The 15,166-nt window shown below is 39.1% G+C and overlaps 1 protein-coding gene across 1 annotated transcript; it reads right to left on the bottom strand.

Annotated features, from left to right (window-relative positions):
* Positions 1-7,849: 7,849 nt before the first annotated feature.
* On the bottom strand, positions 7,850-9,694 carry LINGO2 (leucine rich repeat and Ig domain containing 2). The gene has a single exon (XM_042874119.1). It carries the CDS (start codon positions 9,692-9,694, stop codon positions 7,874-7,876), a length of 1,821 nt encoding a protein of 606 aa, XP_042730053.1. The 3' UTR covers positions 7,850-7,873.
* Positions 9,695-15,166: the final 5,472 nt, after the last annotated feature.

Below are 15,166 nucleotides of genomic sequence, written 5' to 3'. Positions count from 1 at the left end.
ATTTCAACCTGCTTCTTCCTCTTTTGAGGTAGCAAAACCAACATTATTTTCCCTTCCTAGTGAACAAGATCCCGGTTTAGAGGATATAGAGTTCATGACTTATGAATCTTATTTCAGATTATCCCAAGATGCATAAGTAAAATTCTCTGTGAAAGCACCTAGCTGTGGGAGAATGAGAGTAGCAGTATTAGGTTATGGCCTGTGTCCTACAAAGTTGATCTCTGACACAGATTTGATGGGTCAAGGCAAGCCTCAGGGGCGGGGAGTAGCTTTCAAATTCAGCAGTATGCCTTTCTCCACTTAATTGCTGTGGTGCAGTTATGGGGTAGTTTGAATACCAGTGCTTTCCTTACAAAATGTGTTTCAGAAACAGATATTTGGAATCAGATACCTTTGTAAAAACAGTGATGTACAGCTGGTGAAATCTATTTCCATTATACTGGAATGTGGTGGGATTAGACTGACTGGTATCTCCACCAATTATCTGCACATGCTATGCAAAGGATGGTGAAACAACAGGCTGTCTCACACTCTGCATGGAGAGTAAATGCCAAAACACATCAGAATATGACCTGGATTTTTCTCTGTGTCTGTGGTCTCCATGCCATAGAGGAGGAGTGAAAGTAAGTAGATGCAAAATGCCTGCTGGAGTCTTCTCTTCCTGACTGGAATGGCTTATATGTTCAGGAGTGGTTGGTCTGAGTGGATAACCTGTTGTGAAGACTTGGCACTGAGGGTGCTGCGATTGGTGCTGAGAAAACTGTTGTTTCTTTCTTTTCCCCTCAGTTTAGTTTCTTTCACTACCCCTTGAAAAAAGGTGACCAGCTACAATAAGGGAAGCAGTGCAAATTTTCTTCACTTTCCTCAGTAAATTTTGCCACTCCACAAAGTATTTATTTGGGTTTCATTTTGGATAAGTATGATACACATCATGACATAAGCCCTAAAGTAAATTTTAAAATGACATTCAGAACAACTGTCTTGACAAACAAAGCTTTTTTTTTTTCTTTTTTTTTTCTTTTTTTTCTTTTTTCATTACCATATTTTGCTGAAACATGAAGCGAACTTACGGACAAACCTGACTTGTCATGTGCTTCATGAATCATAACAGCAGTGCTAATTCATTTCCCATCCATAATCATGACCATATATATTAAAATAAATTACAACACATTTTTTTTTTTTCTGGTTAATCTTTTCACCTTTTAAAACAATATACATTTAATACTTGAAGTAAGAAAAAGAACAAAACAAATATAACCTTTTTTTTTTTTTTTTTTTTTTTTTCACACACAAACACATACATATGAACTACATGTGCTTGCAAATAGATTTCAGTAACTGTGATGATATTCTAATATTTATGCACTATGGTATTCCCTCCCCAACAAATGACAGACTTGCTATCGTTATGTACTTGCCCATAAGCCATCTTCCTACATATAAGGCTGTAAGCTCACCAGATCACTATTGTCATTTACTACCTATTTATACAGTGCCCAGTGTCATGAGGACCAAGTGTTGTTTTTAAGGTTCAAAATGACATAAATGAATGCCTTAAGAAGCCATAGCATTTTGCTTTCTGGAAAGTGAAAATTATTAACTGTACAAGTTGACAACCATCTTCACAGCTGCCTTGAAATCTCAACTCGTTCTTGGCTTATGTGAAAGCAGGTAGTGTTGCTGACCTGCAGATACCACACATAGAAGGAGGCTTTCTTTTACTTTTTTTCTTCCCAGAATCTATATTTGCTAATTCTCCAGCTCAATTAACAGTGACAGATATTAAAGCAATCCAGAACAGAAGCTATGCCACAAGGTGAGAATTAATTAAAGCATAAATTCTGCTTATTTCCCACTGTAGCCCCTTCATAATGAGCAAAAAATCTACATTCCTTTATCAGATTTCTAGTGTAACCACGGAGTCACGTAACGGATGTTGAGGGGATTTCTCCTGATACATACTGCCTCGCTAGAGTAGAGAACCTGGTTTTAGTCTCTTGCTCCAACACTTCTGTTTCATGACAATTTTGGTGCCAGTTCAAACAAATACAAATAATGAAATTACGAGGTAAAAGTCTGCTCTTTTGTACTCTTCTACAAGCTATTTGAATACGAAGGATAAAGTGTCCTTAAGTCATAACAAGAATTTTCTTGCCTATGCCAGCTCTTTATTTATTCTGCTGAGGGTATAAATAAAGATTTCTATTTCCAGCTGGCCTTATCTTCAACCACCTGCTTCCAGTTAAAAAGCAAAACAAAACAGAAAGAAAAGAAAAGAAAAGAAAGACTCAGAGTCATTCAACCTGCAGATTGCTTTTGGCATGTAGCTATCTCAGTAGCAATAGCAAGAACCTCACAGACACTTGTTTATTTCATTTGCAGGAGGAGGCTTATCCAAGCTTCATCCTTTTTTAGAATTGTTTTTGGTTTGAAGAGCATTTAAGATTGTGCTTTGAGATCTAGATTCCAAAAAGCACATGAGCATACAGTGAAACAACTGAATCCAAAGATCTTCATTTGGGATTACTGTCATTTGCAACTGAGAAGAGGGGAGGGCAGAGCTAGAAAACAAAAGAAGCACATATCACCAAACCTGTTGGGATTTTTCTAAGCTGCCTAGGGAAACTGAGTTTGTAATTCTCATTACAGGTGATAGTAATGATAGGGTATCCAAACTGCTTAGCTAACTTGAAAAATCTCATTCAGTGTTTCAGTTATTCTCCAGTATTCAGGCCCTTTCATTCTTAGAAAGACACTCCTTTTACTCCTCCAGGGTTAATTAACATTTAAATTACTGTATGAAATTGTTTTTTACTTCTTCCTTCCTTAGCTCTCTCTCCTATATCTTTTTAGCATGAAAGGCAACCATTTAGGCCACTGAAACCAAATCAGAATGCATGTATCCAGTGCTAGCCCATGCCTTGTCTTTCTTAGGGTAAGACTAGAGATCACCTGCAGTGGACTTTGACTCCTAAAGCACTACTGCTATGCAGGTTCATGTGTTTGAGAAGACGAGTGATACAGCTGGCGGAGGAGGGACAGCTTGACAGTACTCTTTTTCTTATAACTCCATGTCAAGAACACATTTTGAACAAAGAAGATGGGAATAGGCAGAGCAGTCATCATGCTAGCCCAGTGCAAACTGGGATCACTCAGAGGAAAGAGATTAAGTAACACAGACAAAATAGGCTTCCTCTTTCTCACTTCTTGCTGTGTTCTACTGCTGTAGAAGAAAGTGAAACTTTGTCCCACCACACAACTGTTTCTATTTTTGATTAAAAAAAAAAAAATCTCCATTTTATTACTGTTTAATGGACCTTTTTTCACAAGATGATGTAGCACATGAGACAAAAATGACTACTGACTGCAGTTTCTTACCTGTCTTTCCCATAATGCACTGTTGCTGCTGGGCAGCCAGAAGCTAATTGTTGTTGCAGATTTTCAACCATTGCTTCATATTTTTGTGGGTTAAATGTGGGCTTCTGGCATTCTCACATCTTGCAGTTTTCTTTCTGGAAAAGTCCACTGCTTAAAACAGATGTCTAGGTGTCATGTAGGAAAGTTGATTTGATATGTATCTTTGATGTGCTGAATGTGCAACATGGCCTACATTCCATGTTTCCTCTATATCACTTTCTTCTCCAATCACAACATTTATGTTATTATATATTATATAATTATATATATATGCATATATATAATATATAATTATATATTAATGCTGACTTCCTACTGTGTCTCGTATACTTTGACTAAATTTGGTGAACTGAGTGTGCAATTTGGCTTCCTTATTTTCCTTAATGACAATATCGTTGCTATCACCATGGGTGATGCAATACCATGCTGCAAGAAATAAGGAAAATCAAAAATAAAAGAAAACTTGAATAGTAGTGTGTCAATAACATGAAGTGAGCTCTTCTTCATTATAAAGTGTTTAGTTAAAAAATCAGATTATATCAACAGGTCTCTAGGGTCTAAGAATCTCCTGGCTGTGTTGACACTGAGAGTATGTGTGAATATTGAGGGAGGGTGGAACAGACAGTAAAAGCAGTCTCCCCCATCTGTATCTAATCAAGGTGATGTCTCAAGCTAAGCCTTTCTGAGAAGGATGTTCCCAAGTTAATGTGAAAGAAGGAAGGAAAAAATTGAAAACCAGTCCCAAATCTCTATATAGGTAAGTTAGGGCACTGGTTATTCTTCATTCTCCCTTTATCGTTGTAGACTCCTTCCCCATGACATTGCCTGTAGGGTCCTCTTTCTACTCTCAGAAAGAACAAGTACTCATCCATTATGAAAGAGAAGAATGGAGCATTGGTCTGTGGAAGTGGATTTCCCAACATATTAATAGGCAATTCAGCCTACTTCAGCTCAGATCTTACAAGCTGTGTTGACAAAGATAATGGTGTACCTGCTTTCTTAAGTAGCTCTGCTGGTTTCAGCATTTTTGTTATCTCTTTCAGCAAAACTACTGCTGCTCAGTCTTGCTGTGCTGACCAGCAGAGAAGACCAGATGAAGCTGTACAAAGCCACCACACAAAACACAAGGAGGGAAAACACCTTTGTTCCCTCTTGTAGTGACAGGTATGCACTGTCTCCCTGCCTCCAAATAAATGACAGGGGAGCCATGTGTGACAGGTGTCACTTTGCAGCCTGATTCTTTTCCTCCAATACGATACTCCCTTGTAAAAAGGTAAACTGCAGTTTCCTTGATCTCTCAAGCAGACAGAGAAGTGACTGTGAGCAAGTAAAAGGCAGAGCATGTGTGCAGACAGCTACTGTCCTTTTATTATATATTGAAAAAGAACTGCCAAAAGGGTGGTTGTCTAGGTCTGACCTCGGCACTGCATTCCCTCACAGTGAGTTTGTGTCCCAGGAATACATACACAACTATCCAGAGCAAGATCCAAGCCTTTCTGACAATCTTACTCTTCTCATTTTCCTTGGGAGGGGCGATAGGCTTTGTCAAGTCCACGATGAAATCAGTAGGCTACAAAAAATAGAACAATGCTAGAGGCAGAGAGCAAACACTGATTGTTAAAAACAGCCTGTATACTGACTGAACTCAGGGCAATACACACAATGCTGGCAGCTCTGCAAGGCAGTGCTCTGCAAGAGCAAGCAGTAATTTCCATCACCAGGACATTTTTCACTTAGGCAACTAAGCATGTTAATGCTCAGAAATCTTTGCAGTACACTAATAATGCAATCACTTTTTAGAATCATTCTAGAAGGTAGAGGGGAATTCAGCCATTCATAATTAATCCTAAAAGCACATTTTTTGCTAAATTTTTTTCAAGTTTTTGTTGTTTTTGTTGTTTTATTGTGACATTTAATATGAAATAATCTGCTGCAACTGTCCAGAATTGAGGAGAATTTTTGCTTCTAATATTGATTTTAACATTTAACATGAAATGACTGCAGGGGTAATAGGTTACTAATTGAAAAATAACAATTACAAGGGAAAGGCACATGCAAATGTCTTTAATGGGCAGTTCAGAAACACTTTGTTTTATCCCCATTTGTTTCTTTAACTGCCCACATTAAGGTACAATAGAGTTTTGGGCTTCAGTGCGGTGGTTACTGTATCAGTAAAAACAATTTCCCCAGTGCTAGTGTTTAGTCAGGGGTTATTCTGTCTAATAATAATGTTTTACAAACTTTCATAGAACAAAGAGGATCACTCTCAAGCATCTCCATAAATCTCTAGCTGTCTAGTTCAGAACACACGCACACACAAAAAAAGAAAGCTACAAAACCCAACTCAAAGCAAGTAAGGTGAAAAAAATTCTAACAACCCTTGCATCTTCCTCAGCTGGGTGACCTAAAAACAGCAGCGAGGCAACAAAAAAACAGCCACTATGAATAGAGATTCTCAAAACTGCCTTGACCTTGGGTCCTACAGCTATATTAAGGATACACCTGAGGAGCTCAGATGGATGTACAACTTTTGGCACATTTCCCTTGATAACGGGGGAAGATTTTTATCCTGCTTAGAAAATCTCTGCCAAAAAATGCGGATCGTACTTTTAGAAACACCAGCGTCCCACTGCAGGTCAGCTTGACTTCAGTTTCAGAGCACTGAAATCTAATTTTAAGATTGATAATAGAACTCTTAAATCATATTAATCTGAAAGTTCTATTCTACAACAATTTCATATTCTTTTCGGCTAAACACGTACACAGTCATTATTACATTTATTCTAGTTTATTCAAATTACTTATAAACTGTTATCAATCACTTAGCAGTAAACCTATGGCTTGTAACTGCTAAAAAAGATTGAGAGATCACTGAAAAACTCCATATCTTCCCATTGCTGAGATTTTCAAAATAAAAACAGTGGCATCAACAATAAAGAATAAAGAATAAAGTTTTAGTTCTGAGCCTTTTGAGGATTTGTTTAGAGGAATAAAACAAAAAGCATTTAACTGAACTGAACTGACTTTCCACTTCTGTCTTCTCTCCATTAAAAATACTTTCTAAAACCTGGAGAAACTTGCCCCTCTTGCTCTAAGATACTGCACCTGAAAGAAACATAACCACATAGTTATTAAAATGGCATCAAGAATAGCTAAGTAATCTGTTCTTGGAAATTAGCTTTGTGTTTATGTGTTATCTACAAATATACAAGATGAAGATGACAGTGGCTAGAGGTTCATTATATCTGGCAGTATGTTAGCCTTTTTGAGGCTATCATGTTCCAAACATTTTTGTATTATAATCCCCATATTATGCATGAACAACCCTAGTTTACTGGCATTGGAGAAGAGTTCATTCTTTGCGGAAATGTTTTTCTATATTTTAATTCAATCCTCAAATAGCAAGATGACCATATTTCCCAAGGAGTTTGCAGTTTTGCCCCATACAGATTAACATTTTAAGAATTTAACAGTAGCTTTGAAATTAAAGCAGGGCTAACAAAAAACAAGTCTCACTCATCAAGAACTCAGCTCCTCTACGCCAGCAGTATCTGGTGGGTTGCCTTCCCTGGATGCATTCCAGGGCTATGTTACAGTAAACTGGTCCAGTGTGATATCACAGATATAAAAAATATTCCATTCTGTATCAAAACTAGGCACATGCCTTATATTTATATGAAGAGAAGATCAATAGAGTTGAGCGTTTTTGCTCTCAACTATTCATCTGTGGCCTTCTACATGAGGAGAAAAATATTTAATGTTGTTTCTAATTGGTAACTACAGGAGTCTAATTTGAGTTAGATGGTAGTTAAAAGGGAGGTGACATCACACTTGGGTCAGTATTGGTGGATATCTAAAAGCACAACCTCTCATTTGTATTGCTTTAAAATGTACACAGTATAGATGTATTTAAAAAAAAAAAAAAGAAAAAAAAGAAAAAGAAAAAAAACAAAAAACAAAAAACAAAAGACTACCAATTTTTGTGGTGTTGAACCAACTAGAAGGTATGATGCAAGGCTCTTTACCAAATGAGATCTATAGATACAAATTTCACTGTAGAGTATGCTTTAGACAAATGTGTCTTTTTCTTTAAGTATGTAAATCCTACACTGTAGGTTTATTTTTTTCCTTTTTCTTTTTCTTTTTGTAGTGGTAGAAAATGTTGAACAATTGTCCATGAGCATGAGCCAACGGTTCATTGCTGATATCCCCAGAATGCCAATATTTGCAATGCAAACAGTTAGTACAATTTACCAGTTCTATGAAAGGCCCTGACATATCTGCCTCAAGGTCTGGAGGCTCTGCTGTACAACCACAAAGAGTCTTTTGATTTCCACGTAACCTTTTGATACAGTGACAGCTGCATTAAGCTGCATTTACCCAGCAATTCCACATGCCAGGCTGGTTTAATTGGTTATAATGCCACAGAAAAAGTACTGCTAGCAGAACACCATCAAATCATTTTCATATTGAACCTTCGCGGTCCAGCAACCTCCCCTTCAACTACAGCACCATTGTTTTTGCGAGGGACATATTCAAGGTCAATGCTGGTTTTGTGTTTGCCTTTCCCTCGGCTCCACACAAAAAGAAGTAAGAAACAAAATAAAACCACTCCAAGGAATGTGAAGCAGCCCATAGCTGTGGACACCAATATTGTCTTAAGGTCCAGAGAGAAAGTGTTTGCATTAGTTCCATTGGAACTGGTGTCGTTGGAGTCTGTCATGTACATAGGGGTCCTGTTGGCATAAAGGAAACGGTCTGAAGTGAACCCCTTTACCGTAAGGGAGGCCGAATAGGTGTCATTCCCAGCTGCGTTACTTGCAATACAAACATAGATCCCAGTGTCCTGGTCTTGAGCAAATCGGATCTCCAGCGTGCCATCTCCCAGCACAGTGGCTCTTCCATTTGACTTGGTTGTGATCAGCCTCCGACGTGGGGTAACCCAGGATATGGTGGGCTGCGGATCCCCGTCAGCATTGCACATCAGCTGCACTGTCTGCCCTTCCTCCACGACCAGGTATTGCAGCTTCTTGTCTTGTATCCTGGGCTTCTTGCAGGTGAAGTAAAAGGAGAGGGCTGTGCTGTGAAAATCTTTGAATGACCTCTCCTTGACACTGTCTGGGCCAGCACACATCGGTGGCTGGCCTCCAAACTGCAAAGTGGGCTGCCTCTGTAAAATCCAAAGGAGACGGCAGTCACAGGCCAGAGGATTGTTGTTAATGCAAAGGACCTCAAGGGCTTTGGGGGAATGAAATACATTCTCTTCTAGGGTTTCTAGGAGGTTTTGGGATACATTAAGCACACGTAGGAATCGGAGCCCTTGGAAAGCATGTGGTTCGATGGTACGTAACTGGGCCCCCACCATGTGGAGTTCCTGCAGGCGTACCAAATCAGAAAGCATTCCTGCCTCAATGGTGCTGATGGGGTTGTAGGACAAGTTTAGATGTGTCAGGTAAACCAGATGTTTAAAAGCAGTGTAAGGTACTGCGGACAGGTTGGTGTTGGTGATGGAAAGAGAAGTCAGGTTGAGACCGTACAGGCTGTTGGCAGGCAGCATGTCCAGGAGTGGCCAGGAGTCTATCTCCAGGCCTTTCAGGCGAAACAATCTTTTAAAGGCATACGCAGGCAAAGCGTTGATGTTAAGCTGTTTCAAATGAAGACTGATGAGGTTGTGGAGGTGGGAAAGAGCTTCTGTGGGTACAGCCGTGAGATTGCATCTCTCCAGGGTGAGCTGCTCCAGGCTAAGCAGTCCGCTAAAGGCCCTGTGTGATATATAGACCAAATCATTGTCCCCAACCTCCAGGGATTTTAGGTTATGCAAATCTTGGAACATGTAGTCCAGCAAAATGACAATCTTGTTTTCACTTATATCAAGCTTTGTTAAGTTTGACAACCCAGTGAACACCCCGAGGGGGACCAGCTTCAGACGGTTTCCTTTCAGCCTCAGGGAGCGCAAGTTGAAGAGATTGTTAAAGGCTCCAGGCTCCACATTGGCGATTATATTGTCACTGAGGTCAATCTCCTCCAGCAAGGGGTATGACATGAATTCCTCGGGGTTGACGCTCTTCAGTCTGTTCTTGCTGAGGTCCAAGATTTTGGTTTCAATGGGAATGCCCTCTGGGATGGACAGCAGGCGCCTCCGGTGGCAGCTGACGGACTTGTTCTGTGCCGAGCATTCACAGCGGGCTGGGCAGCCAAAGGTGGGGCCCATGAAGACTAGCAGCACAGCCAAACCTAGGAATGGCTGCCAGCAAGATACAGCTGTGTGAAGCATGACTCCACCGGTCCGGTCTAAACCTTTGTCACGGGCCTGTAGGGATGAGGTTGAGAAAGGAGACAAGTTAAGTCTGCAACAAAAGGAGACATCTATTTTAAGTGCTATTTCAAAGCAGGCATGTGTGTTTTCATTTGAAACAAAACAATTGTGGACAGAAACAGCAACAAAAAAGTAGATTTTCCTTCACTAGCATTGGGCTTGTCACAGGATCTCTTTATCCAGTGTTTCCCCTCCAGACGTCAGAGGAAACAAAACAGCTTTTCCTACTGAAAATAGTAAAATTCATTACTTTTTTTTCTTTCTAACTCTCAATGGGCTTCCACAAGACTGCTATAACTAATGCAGCGACAAACATCAAACACTCTGCAAATAAAGCTAATCATATTTGTGAGGTGTTTACAACATTATATCACGATGAAGTGATATAAATCTAGGCTTTCTTGTTCTAGTCATTTTTTTAAGGCAAACCTTAACGATGTATTTATCATCTTCAAGAAAGAGTTCCTTGATAATAAAAAGATTCCTTTTAACATTTATCACATGAACTGCAGTTATAAGTAGATGGAGCTTGTTCACACATACACATACACAATGGCTCAGATAAGAAAAAGAATTGTTGCATCTCTGATTAGAATTTGTATTGAGAAAAAAATGATTCTTTGCTTTTACTGCACAGAGTTTTTATTTGATTTTGAGTACCAAAGATCTGAGATGGTTTTATAGGATACATCCTTATATTTCCAAGGCAAGGTAAATTAGCTTTGGAGAGAGAAGCAAGGTAAGATGAGCTGGTTCTGCTTAAGCAGCACACAAGAATCACACAAGAATCACAAGGTTGGAAACGACCTATAAGATCATCCAGTCCAACCGTCTCCTCATCACCATTGCCACCACTAGTACTAAAAAACTGTCTAAAGAAACATAGCAGCTGGTTAGGAAGTCACACTGAGCAAGAAATGTATTTAATTCCTGCCCTTGGGCTAAAACTGAGGGTAGTAGGAGACAAGACAGACCCTATTATATTAACTATCATTCATGAAATGAAACACAGGTTTAGTCACCAAAGTTGAGAAACTTTTTTAAGGTTAGCTACTAAACAAAGACACTCAATAGCCTGTTTCAAAACAAGAGAATAAAACAATACAGGTACTCATCTGAAGACATATATCATTCACACGCAGAATAAGGTGCTTGCAAGAAAATACCTCAGTCTTGAGGCCCAGCCCATTTGATGAAGCCAAGTGGAATGCTGAAATTTGGGCTTCATAATATCAAATGACTTTGCAGAGTACCCTGGGCCTTGTGAAGCCTTTACTGGATTAATTTGAGCTTGATTTCAGTTGTATCTATAAAATCGTTCACATCACTTCTGCTTGTATTTTCCCCTCAGTCTGGGCAGATGATTAGTGCTTAGTTTGTCTTATGCATAATGATAAAATTACCCAAATTACTGCCTGACCTGCAGCTTTGAGCTCTGACAACCAGCACTTTCAGTGCTGGTTTCAGTGCTTAAGTTTTCAACTTAAATTTCAGTCAAGTTTTGCTTATCTGTGTGCAACTGTGTGGATTAGATCCTAAAAAGAAATCTTCCCATGTATGGTACGGGATATTCACAGACTTATGCAAAAATGGCATAATTAAATGCATGATCCAACCTAACTATTTTAGCAAACATGGTGTTTGAAACCCCAGGCAGAAGAAGAAGAAGAATCTGCCACCAGTAACTGCTGCAACCACACCATGCTCCCCTGGCAAACACCTTGGGTGTGACAACTCATCACATCATCCCTGTCTGACAGAGGAGGGCTGCCCCTCTCAGATTGTGGGCAATCAGAAGGGTGGGGATTTAACATGCAAAGAGTGGATATTTGGATCTAATTATCTTTTCTGTCCTTAACAGTCCTCAACAGAAATTGCATTGTAAGCATTATAGCATTAGCATTTTTGTAACTGAGTAATGAACAGCTGTTGTGCTTTGAGTGTTAAAAGCTTAATTGGGTGAACAATAAATTTCTTCATAGTTGCATGTAAGTTATGTTCTACAAACAATAATTAAATGGTTCACAGAACACTCTTTTCGTAACTCTGTGGAAGAATCTCGCTCTTGACTGACGTGGCTTCTTCCTTCTACCCTGACACTTCTATGCAGAGATATGAGGCAAAATGCATGCTGTGTTTGTGGCGTAGTCTGGGGTCCTGGATAAAGACTATTCTTTATTATAATACTTATGAAAGCACGTTTCAGCTTTGTCCTGGAAAGACAAACTGCTGAGATTCATTTGGTTTCCCCCTTACGCTGTAGTCTTGCAAGTAAGTATTTCTAGTTATGTCCAGCTGTGATAAAGCTTTTCAGAGATAAACTTCACTTCATTAGGCACAAAGTTAAAACTGGAAATCTATAGGGGTCTGTGAGTTAGGTGTTTGCAGTGAATTCAGATCAAAGAGGCTTTTGGGTGCTCTGATCAGTACTTTCAGAGCTCAGTCTGTGAGCTTTACGCTTTCGTTATGATACTTCTGCATGCCAGGAATTCATTTCCCATCTTATTCACCTAATGCATGAAGAGAAAAGTAAACAGGTTCAGAGTAAGACAAGCACCCCTGGAGTGTTCATTCTGGATGGCAAAAATATGAAATGCTTTTTGCAGCTATCCAAACCACCTGGTAAGTAAAACTTCTGGGGAGTGTGAAGTAGGAGGTGGACAGTATGAAAGGTGATAAAAGCATTTTTTGACGGTGGCTGAAATAAAGGAAGATAGTGTTAATGTTGCATTTTGAACATTAACAGTTACCTTCTGCAAGAACATGTGCACAAAGATGAAGATGGGTATGTGTTTATCTATAAAGGCATGCACGTGTGTGTGTGTATGTGCATGCATTTGCAGGCAAGCCAGATTCAGAGCTGAATTTTAATCTGGAGTAAATTACACATCTGTATGGAGCTGCAAGTTGGAAAAACAAAGATTAAATGCATCAACAAGTACAGGTTAAAAGAAAGCATAAGTTTAATGAATTATTTCAACTCTGACACAGATACTCATACATCCTGCTACTCTCACCTGTGGCTACATCCTTAAATTTGAACTGCTTTGTGCAGAAATGACTTCATTATAGGAAAAAAATGTTACACTACCTCAGATCCTTATGCACATAACAGGAAAGGTAAAAAGGTCCAGCAAAGGTGAATGCTGGGAGAATTTACCAGTGATTGTGCATCATCCAATCTGGATTTAATGAACGTGAAGCAGCATTTTCAGGACAAGTCTCCTAATATCACTAACAGAGCCTCCTCTGCTCCTTCACTGTGAGATCATTTTGAGGGTGTGCATCTTTGTCCCCAGTGTACGTGTTGCCTCAGTGTGATTACCATTGATGATTATTATACATTCATTAAATAACAATGCTGCAGTGTTCAAACACTTCATGGAATGAGACATTCATATGATATTTTTCACTGCAAGATAATTTTTTTTTGCACCTCACAATGCTTTTAATGGTGATCCACATTTCTTTAGACTCATGGGATATTAATTCATTGGCAATTTCAATGACACTGTGCTGAATTATTGGTGTCATTGATCAACATGTCATGTTCCATTTCTGCATACTTTGCCAGTGTAGGTATTTGCTCTAAAGACCAGCAGCATTACTTTTTCATCATTTCTCTGCATCCCTCAGTAAAATTTTTCTTCACTGTAATACATATAAGAAAATACAAACATACAAATATGCGTACATACATACATGTAATCTGAAGCTGTTGTATTTTTGTTCTAAAATTCCATTGTGCCTTGCACTATGGAGTGCTTCTCTAAGATTATAGCCTTTTGGTATAAACATACTAGTAAATTAATAAGTAATTATGATCCAGTAGTTTCTATATAGAATCGCAAAAGCCTTAGAGTTGGAAGGGACCTTTAAAGGTCATCTTGCCCAAATTGATATGTCCAGTCCTGTTGATGTTTGGTCCAATTCCAACTTATATGCTTACATGATCCAACTTATATGAACTTATTTGAACAAATGGGGATGTGCAAAATTGCTTTCTCCATCTTTCTGGAGGTATTTAGCACACTTCAATATGTTTTGGGAAAGGATATATAACATGAAATTATTTATTAAAAATAAAAATCAACTCCCTCATTTTTTGCCTTTCACTGGTTCTGTTTCTTAAGTCCCATGTCAAGAGTCAAGTTACTGATGGCTGGGCTCTTTTTCAACACAGGACCTCAATCAAAGTTCAGCCATGCAATTAAGAAAGCTTATAAAAGTTATTAACTAATAGCTCTGTATGAACTCACCCAAACAGTCATTCCTGCTGCTTTGAAATGCAAATAATTTTGAACAAAATTCTGCAGCTTTGAATCCATAAATACTTTACAAAGATTTGTCTGTATCAGTGCTCCATAGCTTTTGAACTGAAGAATTGTGACAAATAAGAAAAAGCAAACTGATTCTCCACCAGAACACTGCAATTCTGAATATTATACACAGCGATGCGTAAGCCATGCAAATGTGCTATATTTGTACTATGTCTCCCCTTTCCTCCATCTCATTTTGAAGCCCTTATAGATAAAAGGTAGAGCGTACCTGACCAGCTTTAGCCAGAATGAGAGCCAGACCTGTTTTTATGTCTTTAGCCATTCTCCCCACCTTCCAGCCTTTCAGGCAGTTAAAACACCCAGGGTATCATATCAGAGATGACACCTCTGCCTGATGTTAATGTTACTTAATACTTTACCTTCTAAGATTCTCTTTTAAAAAAAATAACTGCATTAAATAAGCCTTCTAGGGTGAAGTTTTGCATTGTAGATGTCTGACTCATTCTACTAAAATCTACCAGCTGATCCTCAGAAACAGTCCTACTTTGAAGGGATTTTAGATCAAATCCTGCCCATTGCTCAAATAGTAATGCATCCAGATCAATTGTTACGAGCCTCTGCTTAGAGACAGTAAATTTTTCTTCCTGTATGAGATTGTTTCTTCCTGCCTCAGTTGCTGAGTTTTAACATTTCTGTACTTTTGAGCATGGGACACATAGCGGGGAGAATGAAGGGTCCTGTCTTTGCATCATGTGATCATCTTCAGTAAGCAATGTGCCAACAACACTTGTGCTCAAATCTTTGCCACACAACTTTACTCATGTCTGTTCAGTAGTTCTGTGTGTGAGTTGCTACAACTGGCAGTAAAGATTTCACCTGTGTGATGCAAACTTTTACAAACCTCAGTGTGGTTTGGGAAGCTTTTTCTTCTGCAGCTTCATCTCTCAGCTACCCATCACACAGAATCATTTTGTGAGACCTTCTGATCTAGTTTCCCAGATCTCTCCTGTGATTCTGACACAGAGCTTTCCAGGTAGGAGAGAAGAGAGGGGAGTCCTTGCTGCTGGACTGCTGTAAGAAGCAATGGAGGTTGTGTTGGGGATTGATGAGAACAAGCTGGGAGGATGGCAGAGATGAGCCAAGAAGGCTT

This window comes from Lagopus leucura, unplaced genomic scaffold (genome assembly GCF_019238085.1).
Source record: "Lagopus leucura isolate 7727_CA_CO unplaced genomic scaffold, USGS_WTPT01 Super-Scaffold_54, whole genome shotgun sequence".
Lineage (NCBI taxonomy): Eukaryota > Metazoa > Chordata > Aves > Galliformes > Phasianidae > Lagopus > Lagopus leucura.
Note: the sequence above shows the minus strand (reverse complement) of the source record. Positions and strands in the feature narration are given on the sequence as shown.